At 50.0% G+C, this 17059-nt stretch overlaps 8 protein-coding genes across 8 annotated transcripts; 2 read left to right on the top strand and 6 right to left on the bottom strand.

The window, feature by feature from the left end:
* Nucleotides 1–944: 944 nt before the first annotated feature.
* Nucleotides 945–1681, bottom strand: Asppvi_003937 (uncharacterized protein; the record flags this gene model as incomplete). Its single annotated transcript, XM_043299894.1, has 3 exons — nt 945–1247; nt 1314–1481; nt 1538–1681. 3 exons carry the CDS (start codon nt 1679–1681, stop codon nt 945–947), a joined length of 615 nt encoding a protein of 204 aa, XP_043155829.1.
* Nucleotides 1682–2155: 474 nt separating this feature from the next.
* Nucleotides 2156–3049, bottom strand: Asppvi_003936 (uncharacterized protein; the record flags this gene model as incomplete). The annotated part of the gene is made up of 2 exons (XM_043299893.1): nt 2156–2842; nt 2906–3049. The coding sequence occupies 2 exons, from the start codon at nt 3047–3049 to the stop codon at nt 2156–2158; spliced, it is 831 nt and encodes a 276-aa protein (XP_043155828.1).
* Nucleotides 3050–4418: 1369 nt separating this feature from the next.
* On the bottom strand, nt 4419–4915 carry Asppvi_003935 (uncharacterized protein; the record flags this gene model as incomplete). Its single annotated transcript, XM_043299892.1, has 2 exons — nt 4419–4611; nt 4683–4915. 2 exons carry the CDS (start codon nt 4913–4915, stop codon nt 4419–4421), a joined length of 426 nt encoding a protein of 141 aa, XP_043155827.1.
* Nucleotides 4916–6325: 1410 nt separating this feature from the next.
* Nucleotides 6326–7462, top strand: Asppvi_003934 (type I glyceraldehyde-3-phosphate dehydrogenase; the record flags this gene model as incomplete). The annotated part of the gene is made up of 3 exons (XM_043299891.1): nt 6326–6451; nt 6519–7203; nt 7260–7462. 3 exons carry the CDS (start codon nt 6326–6328, stop codon nt 7460–7462), a joined length of 1014 nt encoding a protein of 337 aa, XP_043155826.1.
* A 113-nt stretch (nt 7463–7575) lies between these two features.
* Nucleotides 7576–9093, bottom strand: Asppvi_003933 (uncharacterized protein; the record flags this gene model as incomplete). Its single annotated transcript, XM_043299890.1, has 5 exons — nt 7576–7918; nt 7962–8073; nt 8121–8188; nt 8301–8929; nt 8995–9093. 5 exons carry the CDS (start codon nt 9091–9093, stop codon nt 7576–7578), a joined length of 1251 nt encoding a protein of 416 aa, XP_043155825.1.
* Nucleotides 9094–9754: 661 nt separating this feature from the next.
* Asppvi_003932 (N-terminal protein methyltransferase) lies at nt 9755–10507 on the bottom strand (the record flags this gene model as incomplete). The annotated part of the gene is made up of 1 exon (XM_043299889.1): nt 9755–10507. One exon carries the CDS (start codon nt 10505–10507, stop codon nt 9755–9757), a length of 753 nt encoding a protein of 250 aa, XP_043155824.1.
* Nucleotides 10508–10928: 421 nt separating this feature from the next.
* Asppvi_003931 (uncharacterized protein) lies at nt 10929–11970 on the bottom strand (the record flags this gene model as incomplete). The annotated part of the gene is made up of 3 exons (XM_043299888.1): nt 10929–11544; nt 11599–11784; nt 11834–11970. 3 exons carry the CDS (start codon nt 11968–11970, stop codon nt 10929–10931), a joined length of 939 nt encoding a protein of 312 aa, XP_043155823.1.
* Nucleotides 11971–12332: 362 nt separating this feature from the next.
* On the top strand, nt 12333–16322 carry Asppvi_003930 (CHAT domain-containing protein; the record flags this gene model as incomplete). The annotated part of the gene is made up of 1 exon (XM_043299887.1): nt 12333–16322. One exon carries the CDS (start codon nt 12333–12335, stop codon nt 16320–16322), a length of 3990 nt encoding a protein of 1329 aa, XP_043155822.1.
* Between the last annotated feature and the right edge of the window lie 737 nt (nt 16323–17059).

Here is a 17059-nt window from a genome sequence, read left to right as displayed (position 1 = left end):
AAGGAGGCTCAAACATATCCATCTCCTTGGGAATCGGAACCCGGAAGGACTGTCACGGACCGCTCAGCTCCTCACTGACGAAATTTATTAGCCATTTATCCGCTTTTCTATGGGGTTCGGATTTTGCGGCGACTGGGATGTTGTAATGGCACCGGAATTGACCGAATTCCACGCCACCTGTTCGTGTACGGAGTATGCAGAGACCGCCAAACCCAAACGGGGAAACCGTATCCAACTCTATCTACGGGGGTAGCAAATGAGCATGTGGGCACATGTGACATACAATGAATACCCCAGTTTGTGGGTCCAGTCATTTCGCAGCTTCACTGACAATCCGGAATGATCAGTTGAGCCGACGGCAGAAACGGGTTTTGAAATCCAAGATCTCTATCCCTCCACGGCATCTACCCCACCGATAGTGCCGTTTTTGGTAATCGGTAGTTATCCAATCGCCGCAGCGGATTAATGCTGTCTTGGTGAGCAGAAACATGAAGAGGCTAGAGCTAGGTCAAACATCAAGCTGCTGAGGAAAGTATAGGAAAAGCCATCGTTAACTGAATCTACTGCCTCAATCTTCTCAATTTCCTTCTTGATCAAGGTCACGGTCAAGCCGGCGATGCTCTCCTTGAGGTATTCGACCTTCCTGCCGCCGACGATGGAGAAGACATAGGGCGCCGCTTGCGATCACCGAAGGCCATGACCAAATTGAGCAGCTCAGTCCCCTTGTCATTGCTAACATCCCAGAGGATCTAAGAGACCTTTGCTGGTGCTCCGATGGATTGATAAGCTTGCCAACCGAGTTGTACCTCTCAAGTCCCTTGAAACCATCTCTGGTCTGAGAAGGACTGTGGTTCAAGGCCCTGTAGAAACACAAGGCCATTGAATATAGGAACTCTCAGTACATATGTCCCCTCAACAGCATGTTTATGAACATCGCTCCCCGTTCAGCCGCTCAGCCCGAGGGCAGATTCCCACCACTGTCTTGACTCCCGAGAATACTCCAACATTTCGTCCAAACCCGACAAGACAGCCTGTTTCTGCGAGTCATCAAGGGTAATGGTCCCCTGCCAAGACAGAATATTCACTAGCTTTTGCGCGTCCGCTGCATCCTGTTGCCGCTTGTCAGCTGTGGGACGCATGCCGCAGCTATTGACTTTGTAGACAAGGAGGTCCAGCAGGGAAAGAAAAGGAAGATGGTTCGGGTCCACCTCCTCCAGGGTTGCCGCGTCAGCCGGAAGGTATGGCAGCTATTAGTGTGTTAGCCTTGGTGCAATGCGAGAGGAGAGATTGAGTTAATTTCCAACGAAGCTTACCAACTCCTGTGGGATGAAGTCCACCTTGACCGTATCTGGGATATCGAGACAGGAGGATACTGGCTCCGGTACGTCCTCGAAGTCGTTCGGGAAGCGGGAGGCTAATTTAGCCCGGACATCCCGAGTACAGATCGGGTGGTCCCGATCGAAAATTAGGATATCAACATCCTGGAGGGTGAGCTTGTGAGCGGTGTTGGTAAATAAAGGCAAGAATACCAACTCACCTTTGTACGCCGGTAATCTGGGGCGTAATACTGAAGCGCGAGACCCCCAATTATGGCAATGTTAGCTCGTTGTAGCTCCGGAGCCTCTGGTAGAGCTTGCAGAGAGGTGATAACTGCTCGGGCTGCTACTGAGAGATCCTCCATGATGAATTAGACCACTCACAATGCAACGCTTGGTTGTGAGTCCGGTAAATCTAGACGATCCCAGCAGCTATTTATCATAGGAGATCTTGCCTGCTTGATATGTCTCTTACTATCTTGCTATTCACCCTATAGAATGTGGCGGTATGAACGTGAGACTGTATGACGCTCTCGTTATGAAAAGGTAAAGAAAGCACTCTAACACATCTGGTCTCAGTGGATTTTCAGCAGGAAGACAAAGAAGTATTTCACTCAAACGAAGCCTTTCCAGTGACTTCTATTTATCCGCCACCCCCTGTTTCGCGTCTTCTCAAGCATTAATCTGAATAGAGTCAATAATGGATCGGACCACGATATAACGGACATAAAAATAGTAACCTTTGGTCCAAAGCTGAAAAATGAAAAGGTCAAGACAGAAGACTACAATGAACAGGCAAGTCTAATCAACATGCATCAACACCAGAATCATGTCTTCCCTCATGTGCTCTCCTGCGCCTCTCCTTCTTCCTCCTCCTGGGGGAAGAAATTCGCGCTCCTCAATTCCGCCGCCAGTCTGGCGCTATAACGAAACAATGGTTGAGAACTGCGAGGGTTATTCCAAAGCCGCCAAAAACGGTGAAGGCGAGGCGCAAGGTCATCTCGATCCAGAATACAGTACAGACCGATGTAGGTCATTTCATGGAGAAAAAACCCTGCTTGAAGGCTGTGCCCTTCGCCCTCAGGTCTCTGGTTGCGAAGATACCCATAGGCCAAGGACTCCGCGTAGCGCGGTAGCGTGGGCATTTTGACGGGGTAGTGAGTATAGGGCACCCGTCCTGACTGCATTCTTGTGTCGTACACGTCGGTCCGATCACCGGTGACTAGCATGTAGTTGGGATCATCCGGGGCGGGCGCCCCTAGCGGGATGTCCGGCAACGTCCACAGCAGCTGAGACTTTTTGTGGAGCTCCAAGCGAAACGGATGCGAAAATCCTGTTTGGCCGTTGTGGCCGCGGGGTGGTTGGGCCTCGTCCTTGAGGATGAAGTGCGCGTAGGAATGCGGGAGTGTGCAAATTGGCTGGAGGAGGTGGCAGTCGTCCCCTTGGGGGCAGAGAGGGAAGTTGGCTGCGAGAAGGACGTCGCGCGCTCTGTCGATGTGTTGGTCCGGGATAACAAAGGCAAAGTCCTGAGCATGGACTCGTTGGTCAGCGTCTCAGGCTTGGTTAAACTGCGCAGAAACAGAACTCACGTCGAGGACAAGAGGCACCCCGTAGCAAGCCAAAACGTAAGGCCCCCACATGACATTGGGAATGCCGTTGGCATCCAACAGTTTGGCAATGGATGCAACGAGATCCTTGTCGACCTTCTGGCCTTTGAATTTGAAGTCGCTCATCTTGATTGCGTTCGGTCGGTTGTCCAAGTGTCTTGGGAGCGATTGTCTTCGGGGCCGGGTTGCATGGTCATTTATATGGCGTGTTGGCAGATTCACTGGATGAAATGACCAACAGGTAATCGATCCATAGTTGAAAGGAGACGACACACAAGCGCCCTCGATTGAAGGACTCTTGACCAGTGTCGTCCTCGAGAACAAAGGAAGTTTAACCCGAGTCTCCGTTGCCATGAAACTAGAAGAATCTATGATACCAGATCAGACAAAGAGACACCAGATTAGCCTTTGATTATGCAGACTCGTACATGACATCCTCGTTGGTGAAAGCGAGACAAAGGAGGAGGATAGAATCTCTCCATGAAAGACTCGATCCGGCTTGTGGTCGTCAAGCGGTCCTTGATATCATCTTAATCCTTAATGTTAAAGGATCCACACACGGAGAATTGGTGGCTGCCGGGATTAGAGAATGGCCGCCTTTGTTGCGACTTCTTGCAAACATAGGACACCACATTGGAGATTATTTTAGCCGGAAATCAGCATTGAGCTCCAGGGCCGATTCCAGTCCAAAAAGCAACTCAGGCTTTGTTTCCTTTCGCTGGAGCCGATACCATGGCCTCATCGGCAGTTCCGGGATAGATGCACGGGCTTGACACCTCCACTAGAGAGACATCATTTACTCATGTAGAGTAGGCCATTGCCTCTATCGATGCCACTTCCAGCCCTATACAGTCTACAATCAATTCGGAGGCTTGAGGACAGAACTTTCTATCTAGCACCCTCCGCAGCTAAGACGTCTACCTCGTTGAGTCCTGGTATCCCGGAGCATGCTTCTTTGACTTCACTTATACATTCTTCTGTCGAGTTCAATCTACCCCTTATCATCCAGTTTTATCAAATACTCGCCTTGCATTTCACCGTTGACGTCAACATCCATGATACCCTCGACACGATCATTTAAAGTATCAGCACCAGCACCGACTGGCACCAAACATGCGACTTGTTCGAAGCGTATTGTTTTCGATACAGTCGATGCCTTCATACTGGGCTTGATAAATAGAAAATTCCGGCTCTGTTCTCTGTGGTTGCCTTGATCCAGCCTATTGTGGCGATGCAGGAGGCGTCTGTAACTATGTGGCTCGGGGTGGGCTATGCTCGTATTGATGTGGCTTGTCCGGAAGCTTTGCGCGATATATAGCGATTCCTGATACCCTGATACTTTTCTGAGGGAACGTGAACGATGTTGCGCCCGGATACGAAGGGTCTCAAAGCACTTAGGTCTACCAGATGGCTCGATGACTTTCCTTGTGCCTTATAACCTCATGGGTCCAGCAATATGGGTTAAACGACATGAGGGAAGCAGCGACGGGGAATTTCACTTGACGACAAAAAGCATCGTGGGACTGGTGTTTTTTGGAGTCGGTTGTCTATGGTGCATCGTGTTCGGATTGTTCTGGTACAGAAACAAGTCCCGAAAGTTCAAACATTTCAGCATATTTGGCTTTTCAAGGGCAGTGCCGTCAATGCCACCGCTCTTCAGAATCACGATAGAACCATCACCACCGAATCTACAGCTGGATAATAATACAACACAGCACAACACTCAGAATGGAAATGCCAGCATGCCTGCACAGCCAACTCCAGGGCCATATCCGGCATATCCACGACCTCCTCGAGTTCGACCGCGCGTGCGACGCCCGGATTCACCTCGGCCTTCAATGATTCTGATGAACGACGAGAACCAGGACGAACACAGTCGGTTGCATTATCAAAACGCTCAAATGCTCCCAGACGGACGATTGCCGGCTGAGGATGAACCAGAACAGCTTCCGCCATACGAAGCACCTCCTCCCCCTTATTCCCCTCATCCATGACAGTGATGCACAGCAGGCTAGGTAATATTATCCTGATAGGGCACGTTTTTATAACCTTATATCTGCAATCTTCTGCTTCTTGAGGCGTGTCTATCTAAGTGAAGATGACATTTGCCGAGACCGCCCATAGAACCGGTTACTGGATATTTCCGCGCTTCTAGTCCCTCTTACAATACCTATAAGATAACCCTAACAGCAATATTGACATACAAGAGCCCCCAAGACGACCATGAGTTTCGAAATCAGCTTTGGTTAAGCACCTTCTCCTCATCGCCCCTGAGGTACGGATTCGGCGATCATACTCGAAATGACTCCATGCAGCGGAGATTTTGAACGGATGGAGTACATCAAGCATCACACTTTGATGCAAGGTACAAGCAGTCCAGTCCAGTCACTTGTCGCCGGCTCAACGATTTTGTAATAATTCCAAGATGTCTCCTCTGGGAGCCGGTAGAGTCAGCGACCTTTCAAAACTGTACGAGCACCTTGGTCGTAAGAATCCTAGCTTGAGCATATGGATAAAGGGACAAGCTGCGTCAAAGCGGCTGTTTGAGGTCCGGGGGTAAAGTTGGTCCTGTCGGAACAAAGAGCATTTCTGGCTCGAATTGTAGAGAACTACTGTATCCTTGCTATTGGTATTGCCATCAACCCTGGTGGTCGATCATCTGACCTGACTCCTCCTGTGATACCAGGCAGTGCCGTCTTGTCAGATCGACCACACCAATTGTTCAACTGCGGAATAATTACTGATGTGTATGAAGCTGACAAATGGAAGGTATACAGTCCGCCACCGAGATACGGATCCTGACACCGGGAGAGTGCTGACTCACAGTTGCATATCCCGAACACGAGCATGCCACAACAATTTAAGGCACCCCGCGGATCGTCATTGACTGAGCAATTATAGCCCATACTTTCCAATGACGTCGATGAAACTGTCGGCACTGCATATCCGGGGTATCATGCCTAACAACAAACAAGGGAAGGTGTAGACTACATCCATGAAGTGGCAAGAGGGCTCAAAGAAGAACTCGGTGTACTGATAGTAATGATTTCATTGGATACCAGTCAGATGAGAAACTGCCTGTCGTTGGATTATAATCAATTTGTCTTTTTGTAGTTCAATGACTGGCGAAACAGCATCCTCGTTGTCAACGGTCATTTCACCCTATCCCAAGATTACGCCTTTGCGGGCTCACCGGACTACCCCATTTGTTAGGAGCTGATGCGCTACAACATTGTGTCACCTTTTGGCCACGCTCATAACAATAAAATAATTGATTATAGAGCACTGTCACATGGTAACTAGACAGTGATATAAAATGATCGCAGATATACCAGAATACGTTCCCTCACATCGCAACCAAAATCATTGCTCCTGTCTATCCAACAACTCAAATAACCAAGGATGACTGTGAAAGTTGGCATCAACGGCTTCGGCCGAATCGGTCGCATTGTCTTTCGCAACTCTTTCTCCCATGACGATGTCGAGGTTGTTGCTATCAACGACCCGTTTATCGATCTCAAGTACGCGGTATGTCGCTCTCGTCATGATCAATCCTTCTACGACGAGATCCATTAACAAGAATGTTCAACAATAGCAATACATGCTCAGATATGATTCCACCCACGGCCGCTTCGAGCATGAGATCTTCCAAGGCGAAGACTCCCTCACCATTCAAGGGCGCAAGGTGAAATTCTACGCCGAGAAAGATCCCGCCAGCATCCCCTGGCACGAAACAGGAGCCGAGTACATCATCGAGTCTACTGGCGTCTTCACGACCATCGACAAAGCCAAAGCGCACCTTCGCGGAGGAGCCAAGAAAGTCATCATCTCTGCTCCGTCCGCTGACGCCCCGATGTACGTGATGGGAGTCAACGAGGAGAAATACGACGGCACAGCGGACGTGGTGTCTAACGCATCGTGCACCACGAACGCCATCGCCCCCTTGGTCAAGGTTATCAATGAGAAGTTCGGGTTCGTGGAGGGCCTGATGACTGCTATCCATGCATACACTGCGACGCAGAAGCTGGTTGACGGGCCTTCGTCCAAGGACTGGCGGGGTGGGCGTGCAGCCGCGGAGAATATCATCCCTAGCAGTACCGGCGCGGCGAAGGCGGTTGGTAAGGTGATCCCAGAGCTGCAGGGTAAGGTCACTGGCATGTCTCTGCGGGTGCCAACCTCGGATGTCTCGGTCATCGATTTGACGTGCCGGATTGAGAAGAGTGCCTCGTATGAGGAGATCGTGGCTGCAATCAAGGAGGCTGCTCGTGGTCCTCTCAATGGTAGGTCCCGTCTTTCCATTCGTATCCGATGTTTTAAGTGTATCTAATTGCTATAGGCGTTCTGACCTATACCGAGGATGATATCGTGTCAAAGGACATAATAGGGAACCCACACTCGTCCATCTTCGATATCAAGGCCGGTATTTCGCTGAATCCCAATTTCGTGAAGTTGGTGAGCTGGTACGACAATGAGTGGGGATACAGTCGTCGAGTGCTGGATCTAGTGGCCCACATCGCCAGTGTGGATGCTCGAAAGTGACCTCCTTCTGAAGAGGAGTATTGCAATTGGCCTTTTTCGTGTTTTTTGATTGTTTGCCTTGTGTTGGTAGTTCATAGTAAAAATCTATGTAGCTTTGCTTGTTCTATGTTCATTCATGCCTCTAGCTGAGTTGCGTTTGTCTTATCCAAAGCGTTCTGACACATCACCCTGATCTGCTCCCACCTCTTTCGAAGCGAAGCTACCTTGGTCTGCTGCCCAACTTGCCCTTCGCTTTGAGCTCCTAATGATCCAATAGCCTCTATTGTTGTATTGCTCTCTCGGAGGTAGATTTCAATCCACTCACGGATAATGTTCCAGGTTTTCCGCGTGTCGAATGCTTTAGATGCTCGACCTTGTACGTAACTTCGAAAGTCCTTGGACGGCATGTACTTGACACACGCCGCGTTAATCGTGCGAGGGCAGACGCCAGAAGACGTGACTTGGTAGTCGCTGCCCCTGTTGATTAGCAGGTTGCGCAGGGGATATGGCGACCACTTACCCAAGTCCTTGCTGGAACGCAAGCTCTTCCCTTTCCGCTTCAGAAAGGGTATTTGAGATGATATCATCCAGGAATATAACGTCGGACTCGTTCTGATCGAGGAAAAATCCATCTGCTTTAGGTCAGCCCTGCCGGTCCCGTTACGACAAGGGTACTTACACTCGACGAAGAGAAAATCATTGGAGTGAGCTCCGTAGCTCATGAAGATCTCCTCCCCTTTTTCTACACTACCGGGTCAGATATCTACTTTGGCGGCATTCGCATAGTCCCTACCGTATCGACGAGACGCAGTAAAGGTGTACTTTGCTCCATCAAACAMAACCTCGCAATCCTACTCACGGCATTAGCTTCGCCGCGACTTGCGACACCGCGGTGTAGAGTGTACTGACAGCGTCATCTGAATGATTGAAGTAATCTGCAAAAGGTACAAGTCCTATGGCGTCATTCCAGTCTTCAGGAGGTTCGTGCCCGGGCTTGACGTAGTAGAAGCTTCTCGTGTTCAGAATTAACCAGTGGAAGGAAAATTTATCCCAATCCATGTGCGGGAACACGGTGATTACATTCCGCCATGCGTCCTGAAGCCTTTTCTCCTGCTGCGCAAGCAGGTTCTGGCTCGTGGACTCGAATTTTCTACCTTTCTGGCTAGTTTCAAATGAATTCCAAATGCCAGAAGCTGAAGGAGGTAGGAGAAAGGGCCTCTCGCAGGGAGTCTGCTGAAACTCCGAGTTCGACCTCCGTAAATTTTCCGGCCACAGGATGGGCATACTGTCTTCAAAGTCCTTGCGGGAGGGCCAGACTCTGCGCCACAAATCCCATCTCTTCAGAAATTCATGATCTCCCTCTGTCAGAAATGCGGCCAGGATTCCATGGATCGATGTCCCAGCAGGAAACTGTTTGATGAAGGAGGCCGGGATGGAATCGATTGTGATCATCAGATCCAAAGGGACTGTGATCATGACCTCACCCTCCTGAAGCAAAGAATATCGGTGGTCAGCCAAGCATCTATCCGTGAAGTCTTTCGTCCTCTACGCACCTCTATGTTTCTGGTCGCGATCATGCCTGACCCTCGGCCTGGTATGTGCGCGGGTGTGACGCCATTTATCTTGACTCCCTGGGCCTTGGCCCATCGCATAAAGTCAGTATGTTGTTTACCTAGCTTTGTATGTGTCATTTGTCGAGTATTATGCCCTACGGGTGAGCGTTGATTTACATGTTGTTTGTTGTTGGCAGTCGCCTTCAACAGCAAAACATATCGCGCGACGCGCCGCATCACGTGATTCTTGCTTGCCTTATAATTGTGGCGCGGAATAGTCTACTCATGCGTTACATACTTTTGAACACAATTTGTTGTCCATTCATATCAGCAAGGTGTTTAAGATTTGACCGTCAATTAAAGATGGACCAACAAGTCTTAATAGCCCCAATTGGTAGATTCTCACGCGATCCGAGCTTCTGCAGATTCGACCCCCCGCGAGATCCGAGGACTCTGGTTGAACATGGCTGGATGCTCCTCTGTATATCACAATCATGACGGAAGACTGGTCTTTGAGTATCGTCAACAAAGATGTTGATCAACCCCTTTGTAGAGAGTCTGGGTATGGTAGGTGCTTGGAACAACCTGGGGGTTCGTACAACACGGTGGGAGCCTCATTCTCCACCGCATGCAAGACTGAACCGTGTCACTTGGAATTGTGTTCGAAGCAATCTTCCCGACGTCTCAAGTTGTGAGCAACTAGAAAGGACAAGCTTCAACGGCAGCATAGTTGAAGTTAAAGACGACCTCACTGAAGGGTTCAGCTATTGGGCCGTAACGCGTAAGATCGGACCGGTAAGAGCCTAAAGTTCTTGGGGAAACCCGTCTGGATCTCCGAGAGAAAGACAGTCATTCCAGCTTCCTTGAAGATCTTCTTGAACTTCTCATCGGTCCTGGTGACGCTGCTGTCCACCTCATCGAACATGTCCTCCCCATTGATATTCGTAGATTGATTCTCCTTGACCACCATAATACCAGTCTCCGTCAAGGCAGCCCGGCACCGTTTCACATATTCAAGCAATTGCGCATCCGTCAAATGTCCCACGCACCACTGCGTCCAGATCAAATCGTACTTCTTCTCCGGATTCCAGTTCTCAAGCCCAACGGTGTAGATATCCCCGACGATGCCATCCTTCTTCAGGGAGCTGTTGCGCACGACCTCGGTGAATTTCGCGACCGGTTCCACCACATCCACAACCTCACAGACCTGGCTGAGGAACCCTTCTGTTATCCGTCCGACTCCTGCACCACAGTCCACCCCCAGTTTGAGCTTGCCTTCTGTGCTGCAGGACGGTAGAAGCCGACGAACTTTGGCCAAGAAGGCCCGCGATCCTCGTAGGTCGATGCGGGAATACCACGGATAATCGCCGAGCATGGCCAGCATGCCGTTGGAGGTAGCAGGGACATCGTTCCAATACTTCAGCGACGCTGCGTGATCGATCTTGGAATCTGGCGTTGATTCGGGCTGTTCCTTCGAGCCTTCAGGCTTTGCTGATGCTGTAGATGACGACATTATTGGTCAATTGGTGAAGTTGTTCGAATGTCTTGACTCGGAAGTCTGAAGAAACAAAATTGGTGAGTGTTATCAATCACGTGATTATCACCCCTCCAGGTGATTTCGCATTGACAGCAATCAACGGTCCAACCTGCGCGTTGGACCTCGATGGAAAAACTCCTGCTGGCATTTTCTAGATACTTGCTTGTACTAGAGTTGTCCGTGTTACATGGGCGGTGTTCCCTCTGAGTCCTAACACTAGTGCTATGTATGGGCTGCTTGCGGATAAGCTGCTAAGATATATAATTTCTCCGCAAAAGCTGGGTAAATCAGGGAGTGGAAAGCTTGTTCAAACTATCCCAGATCCCACTTTACCTAAGTTTCCGAAACGACGATGAGAGTCTAGAAGATGTTCATATTTGATCTGGCAGTGCATATATCACTTCAAAAAATGCTGTGGGGCCTTCTCAAAAACAGAGATGGCCTCCTCTAATCGCTTCTCATACCCCTTCAGCTCCTCACTATCCTGATCCTCCACGCCCTGGCCGGATTCGTCGTCGGTCTCTTCCTCACCCTTCAATTCTAATTCCGCTTCGTCGGCTCCTTCACCCCTAGCGGTATTCACGGACAAGACATCACGATACAATCCCATCGAAAGTGGTAGCTTCGCGCTTGCCGCATCTCCCTTGCCCACCTTGACAAAACGAGCATCTAGTAAGCGGTACTGAGCAGCCCAAACATGCTGATCGGCTAGTTCCGTAGTCATCTGCCAGGAGTTGCCCTCGCCGAGACTCAACGACCCGCCCACAGGTACGCTTGATAGCGCACCGACGAGGGCGGCGGAAAAACCTGCGGATATCTTACAGGAGTTATGGCGAGAGACCATTGCACGTGCGTCTTCGAGAAGATAAAGTCCAGTCAGCATCCAAACCTTTGGCCGACGTGCGAATTTGAAGTTCAGGACATAGGCGCTCCGGGCGGCTGAAAGCCATAATTTGAGCTTCTCCTGCGCCTTGGGATTGCTCAGGACTGATGTTGCCAGAAATTCTTCAGCACTGTGCCAGGTGAGGATGCGTAGTGGATGCTGTGGAAGGGGTCATGAAACATACTCCTTCAAGATTATTCGCGCTCCCTTCTTTGCTACCACGATGCGCTCAGAGTCCTTGTTCCAGGCGAGAGTGAGATCGATGATATCCCCGCCGCTGAGGCTGACGGCAGGCGTCAGACGAGAGCGTCCGTGGAAGATCACGTTGGAGATATCGCTGACGTAGGCGTACTCCTGGAGTGCTTCCGGGCTATCGAAGAAGTTAGATGATAACTTAACCGCAGAGGATGGGCACGAACCTCAGTAACTCGTGGGTATAATGTCTTGCAACCAGTGGTTCCCAGTATCTTTCCAGGACCAGCGACCCGAGGGTAAGGGCCTCGGGCCTCTCGCCCATACCGTACAGATAGAACGAGGAATCATCACTAGCACCCATCCTGACATCTAATATCGTCGTTGGACTGTTTGAATCACAAATGGTGTTTAAATAATCGCCCAGTAGCACTGCCGACCGATCTTCGATGCCTTTTTAAGTGCCCGAGTGATTACAGATTCGACACGCGGGACGGACCGGAATTTCAAATGGAGATATCCTACCCAGACCAAATTTCATCAAATCTTGTCGCCTATGGGGTGTGGGGGTAAATCATCATCTACTGGCTGAGATTGCTGCGGTGGCTGAGACGGCGTCTCGCCTTCGTCCCGATGTAGTAGCGCTTGACGAAATGGGCACTTATAAGCACCGCCCGTCCCGCGCCTGCGCCCTGACAATGCCATTGTGATGTGTCAGTTTCTATAATGATGTTTGATCAATTTTTGAATATATGTGGAGGATCGCTATTCCCGGAAGAGTACCGGGGCGACCTGGATGCTGCCTGGCAGGAACTGCAGCGAAGTCGTCCCGATCATTCCGCGGCCGAACCGGAGATTAAGGCAGAGTACCTCCATTGTTTCGCGCTCTATTCCATCATCACCGGTAATTTAGCAGAAGCATATCGGACCTTGGAAGATTTGCATGTTTTGCTCGACACTCTGCCGGCAGAATGGGGCTTGCGATATACCATCTACATGCTTTTGGCGGACTATACGCGCCAATACCCGCCAACCCTCCGATTCTACCACGAGCGAGGGAAACCAACGAACATCGCCATGCTGAGCGATATCTCAGGCCCTAACGAAATGGGCGATAGATTCATGGAAAGGCTTCGGACGTATTTCGAAACCGGCTCAGTTCGCAGTAAGGCTTTATGTCAGATTCTATACTCGGTCATGTGGTTCCCCATGCTGGCCAGAAAGCTGAATGCTGAGCTTGATCCTCTGTTTCCCGGTGGCCTCTTCCATAATACAGGCGCAGATCCCGATGCTATAATTGCGGAGCATGCTGCCAGATTGATCAAATACCGTGAAAGTGCTGAAAAGGTCGGCGAGACGTGGATCGCAGCTTATCTCTCTCGGTTGCTTGTGGAATTTCGCATCGCGTCTCAAACATCGGACTGGATGACTGCGCTGGACGACCTATATAATATATATCATAGTCAAGAAGATTTCGCGGGAACGGCCAATTGTCAAATGATGAAAGGAGATGGTCTCCTAGGTCCATCGTTCACCAGTCCCTTGGCTTTGAACTTGGTCCTTGTTGATGCCAGCTCGGCCATCGGAGAGGACAGTCTATGGGATCCTGTTGAACTTGAGCTGAAGGATCAATACTCCCCTCAAGTCAAGGAATGTTACGAAGCCGCTTTGGAATTGTTTCGGAGAGCCAACTGTAGGAGAGGTGAAGCAGCGGTTCTTCTGCGGCAAGCGTGTTGCCTTCATATAGCGGCGCGGCGGCTTAAACCAACTGATTCAAGTCGATCCACCGTCATACACGATGCCCGTACCAAATTAGAACAGTCAAAACAGCTCTTCGGGAAAGATGAAGTCAATTGCCAGATTGTAACGGCCCACCAGATCCTGCTCGATATCACCAGCGGAGAAAACCGCAATGTCAAAAGGTCCGCAAAGGCCATCGGGACATGGGCAGTGCAAGCAAAGAACCAGTCTGTGGGCCACTGTCTTGGACTCCTCATATTCCGCTTCGCGCGTCAGGAATGGTACACGTTCGCCAGAATGGATAATGCCCTCTTGGCATGGGAATGTGCCTATGAGATCTTCGAGAGTATTGACGATGTCGTACCAATGTTTCAGTCCGTTGTCTCCCGCGCTTGGTTACAAGGAGAAATGTTCAACCTGGCCGCGCTCAAAATCCTGCTGGACCGGGCCGTAGGAATGGTTGATAGAGTCCGCCAATATTACGACATCCTGGCTGAGAGTACCCCGAATACCGAATTGGGAGAGACCAATCGAATCATTATTCAGACCAGCAAATTCACTACCCTTTCGAGCTTTGGGTCAAAGGTAAGTACCATGTACCTGCGTCTGGAAGATCCGCAGCTGGCGCACGCGTGGCAGTCGAAATTCGCACGAATTATGGAGGACGATGAAAGTTTTCGAGAAATGAGAGAGCGAATGGAAAAGGGATTTGATTTCGAGAGCGTCTCCCCTGCGTTCTCCTTCTCTAAAACCGGGTTGAAAGGTTTGTGGCAAAGAAGGGTTGCGGAGGATGCTATGGCTGCCAGGTTTCGGGACGCGAAGTTCGAGTTTGAAGAATGGTTTGGTAAAGGTGACATCGTGAGGGCTGAGGCAGTATACCGGCGCTTCATGGATGAGACAAAGAACATGGAGTCATCTTATGCCCGCGATGGCTATCGTCTATTATTTTGCAGGGCCGTTGGAGATCAGACTTCGGCACGGATGATCCTCGACAGCATGGACGATAATGCGCTCTTTCAAGGTAACCTGAATGATTTTCAGCAAGGCATCGGGGTCAAATCTACCTTTTACGGAGTTGCAGACAACGCGCTTATGTTCTGTCTGCTGTCCCGGGACGAGGAGAGAGCCTATCGCATTGTTCAAATCATCCAGCAAATTTCACCAACCTTCTATGATACAATGGAGGACAATGTCATTGACCATTCCTTTCGTCTTAGCTACTATGGCGCGACCATGCTGTATAAAGGTCACTCGGAGGTCGCTCTTCGCCGTTTACTCGAAGCCCGTCAGCTGATTGAGCTTCGGCGTCAACAGACTACGGATGTTGACGCTCGAGTTGGGACATTCAATCCAGGATGGACGATGGAGGTATACCTCAATCTTGCACGAGCTTGCCTCAAGTGCGCCGATGCAAGGGCTCCATTACAAATGCTGCAAAGCCTTGATCACGGCCATCCGGACGACCTGTCGTGGGAGGATCATGCCTTGCTGTTCCTAGAAGAAAGCAGAGCCCGTGCCGTGCTTGAAGCGCTAAAGACGCAGATTGCTCATAACCAAGATGGACATAATCCATCGGCTGCTCTGTCAGAACTGATCCATAAACACAGGCTACTGAGGACGCTACTCGCTTTGAGGCACCGAACACCTGAGCAAGAAGAGGAGACCCGGGACCTTCAGAGCCAGATTAGCCACATAGAAACTGGTCAAGTTTCTGCTACAGCCAGCTCCTTCATTGATGTGGCGAATTCGATTGTACCACCAAAATTACTGTATCAAAGCATCGATGAAGACGCAGTGGTGATAGAAGCAACATTCGGCTATCAGGGCTTCATTGGCTTTGCCGTGACCAGCGATGGAATTCAGAACATATACCAAGGTTGCACTCGCAGCGTGGATATCCTGAAGCCTGTTATGCAGATGATGAAGGTCTTGACAGAGATGACAGGATATTTGGGGGATAAAGAGGAGGAGAGGAAGGAGTTGTTCAGTGAATATGCCCATCAAATCTCCAGGCATCTGGTCGAACCGTTCAAGGAAACAATCATGCAGAAGAAGCATGTAATCTTCTCTACCTCTGATCCGTTGACCGCATTTCCCTTCTCAGCACTTGTTTTGGAGGGTCAGCCCCTCATGACACGCTTCGCAGTGTCACAAATCCCCAGTCTCACGGTCCTGTATCATGTTTCTCAACGCAAGTCTCCATCGGCTGCTCCAACCGTGTCGGTTTTTGCCCGGTCTCCCTCTGCGGAATCACACAGTACCATGAGAGACAAGCAAGAGGCTAATCTGCACTTGGCAGGAATTGAAGCAGTGAACATTGCGAGAGCATTCTCAACGTGGCCAGTTGATGCAACGAATGTGACGCGAGCTGACTTCCGCAAGTATGTCGAGGGCAGCTCCTCCATCCTTCATATTGGCACTCACGGCGATGTTGACTATCGCAATCCTCTTCTGTCGTCTATCTCGATCGGGGAAGACTTTCGAGTCCTTGACATGTCCACAGTAAAAACCAACGCCAACCTTCTCGTCTTCGCGGCATGCCTAAGCGGTTTGGGTAGAGCGACCACAGGCAGCGACATACTGGGATTCTCTCACGTCATCCTTAGTACCGGCTGTCAGGCGTATATCGGGACCCTCCGTAAAGTCAGCGATTTTGCCTCAATGCTGCTGACGACATTGTTTTATCGAACGTTGAAAGAAGCGCCTTCCATGCCATTGGCATATATCCTTCGACAGGCGCAGATAGAAATAGGCCAGTTTGACAGCGAGCGCGTGGCCAACTACCTCGATCAGTTGCTGCAGGCCTCATCCCCAGGCGACGGTGACTCTCGCGGCCCAAAGGACTTTGTGCCAGATGCGGAGTATATGATCTGGACAGCAAAGATGATCTTGGATCAGCTTGATTGGTCTAGTCCTTTCTTCTGGGCACCCTTTGTACTTATGGGATACGGCAGCTTGCGGTTTGCGACGCAATAAGCTTGATAACGTGCGACGATTATCGTGGCCCTTGATCTTTGAAGACTCGATGGCGACCGGATCATGAGTAGGACTTGCCAGGGTATGAGATTTGTGCGCACACACGAATGATGCTGCTCCGCGTTTTGGATGAACACGGGAAATCTGATGCTTTCGTTTCCCTTCTGAGCTAATGACTTCACAACATGCACTATTTATACATCGATACCTTGCGCTACCATGCGTCTACGGTACCTTTTATATTAACAGTTAATAGGCCTTATACACATTGCGCAACTCCTACATTGCGTTGTCTTCAGGTCTTCGTTAGATTAATTACTTGGAGGTAATCTCAAGTATGTGAGGACGAGTCTGAACAAATAAAATAAAACATTTTTATTGAGTCAAAGGCATGACTAGAGTGCATGTGGTTTGGCAATGCCAACAATGTATGGATGTGCAGTGATTGGCAGACGACTTCTATTAGGCTGAAATGCGACAATGTAATCTTCAGTGTGGTACTGGAAGTAGGTACGGAGCAAGTCCAGCTTGTTATATCCAATGGTATTGCCCCAAGAAGCAGCGACAATTGTCTCCTGCAGCATGCACGGCTGACAGCTGCAATGCCCAAGGCGCATCGATGGCGACGTGTCAGTCTGTATGAGATTGGTTATTTCCTCCCGCCATTCGCTTCTGCCCTTCTGTTCTTCTCCTGTTCTTCCCTCTTCCTTACACCTCAGAAGCACAAAAATAGTACA

The sequence above is a fragment of the Aspergillus pseudoviridinutans genome (genome assembly GCF_018340605.1).
Source record: "Aspergillus pseudoviridinutans IFM 55266 DNA, scaffold_3, whole genome shotgun sequence".
NCBI lineage: Eukaryota > Fungi > Ascomycota > Eurotiomycetes > Eurotiales > Aspergillaceae > Aspergillus > Aspergillus pseudoviridinutans.
The sequence above is the reverse complement of the archived record's forward strand: the minus strand, read 5'-3'. Positions and strand labels throughout refer to the sequence as shown.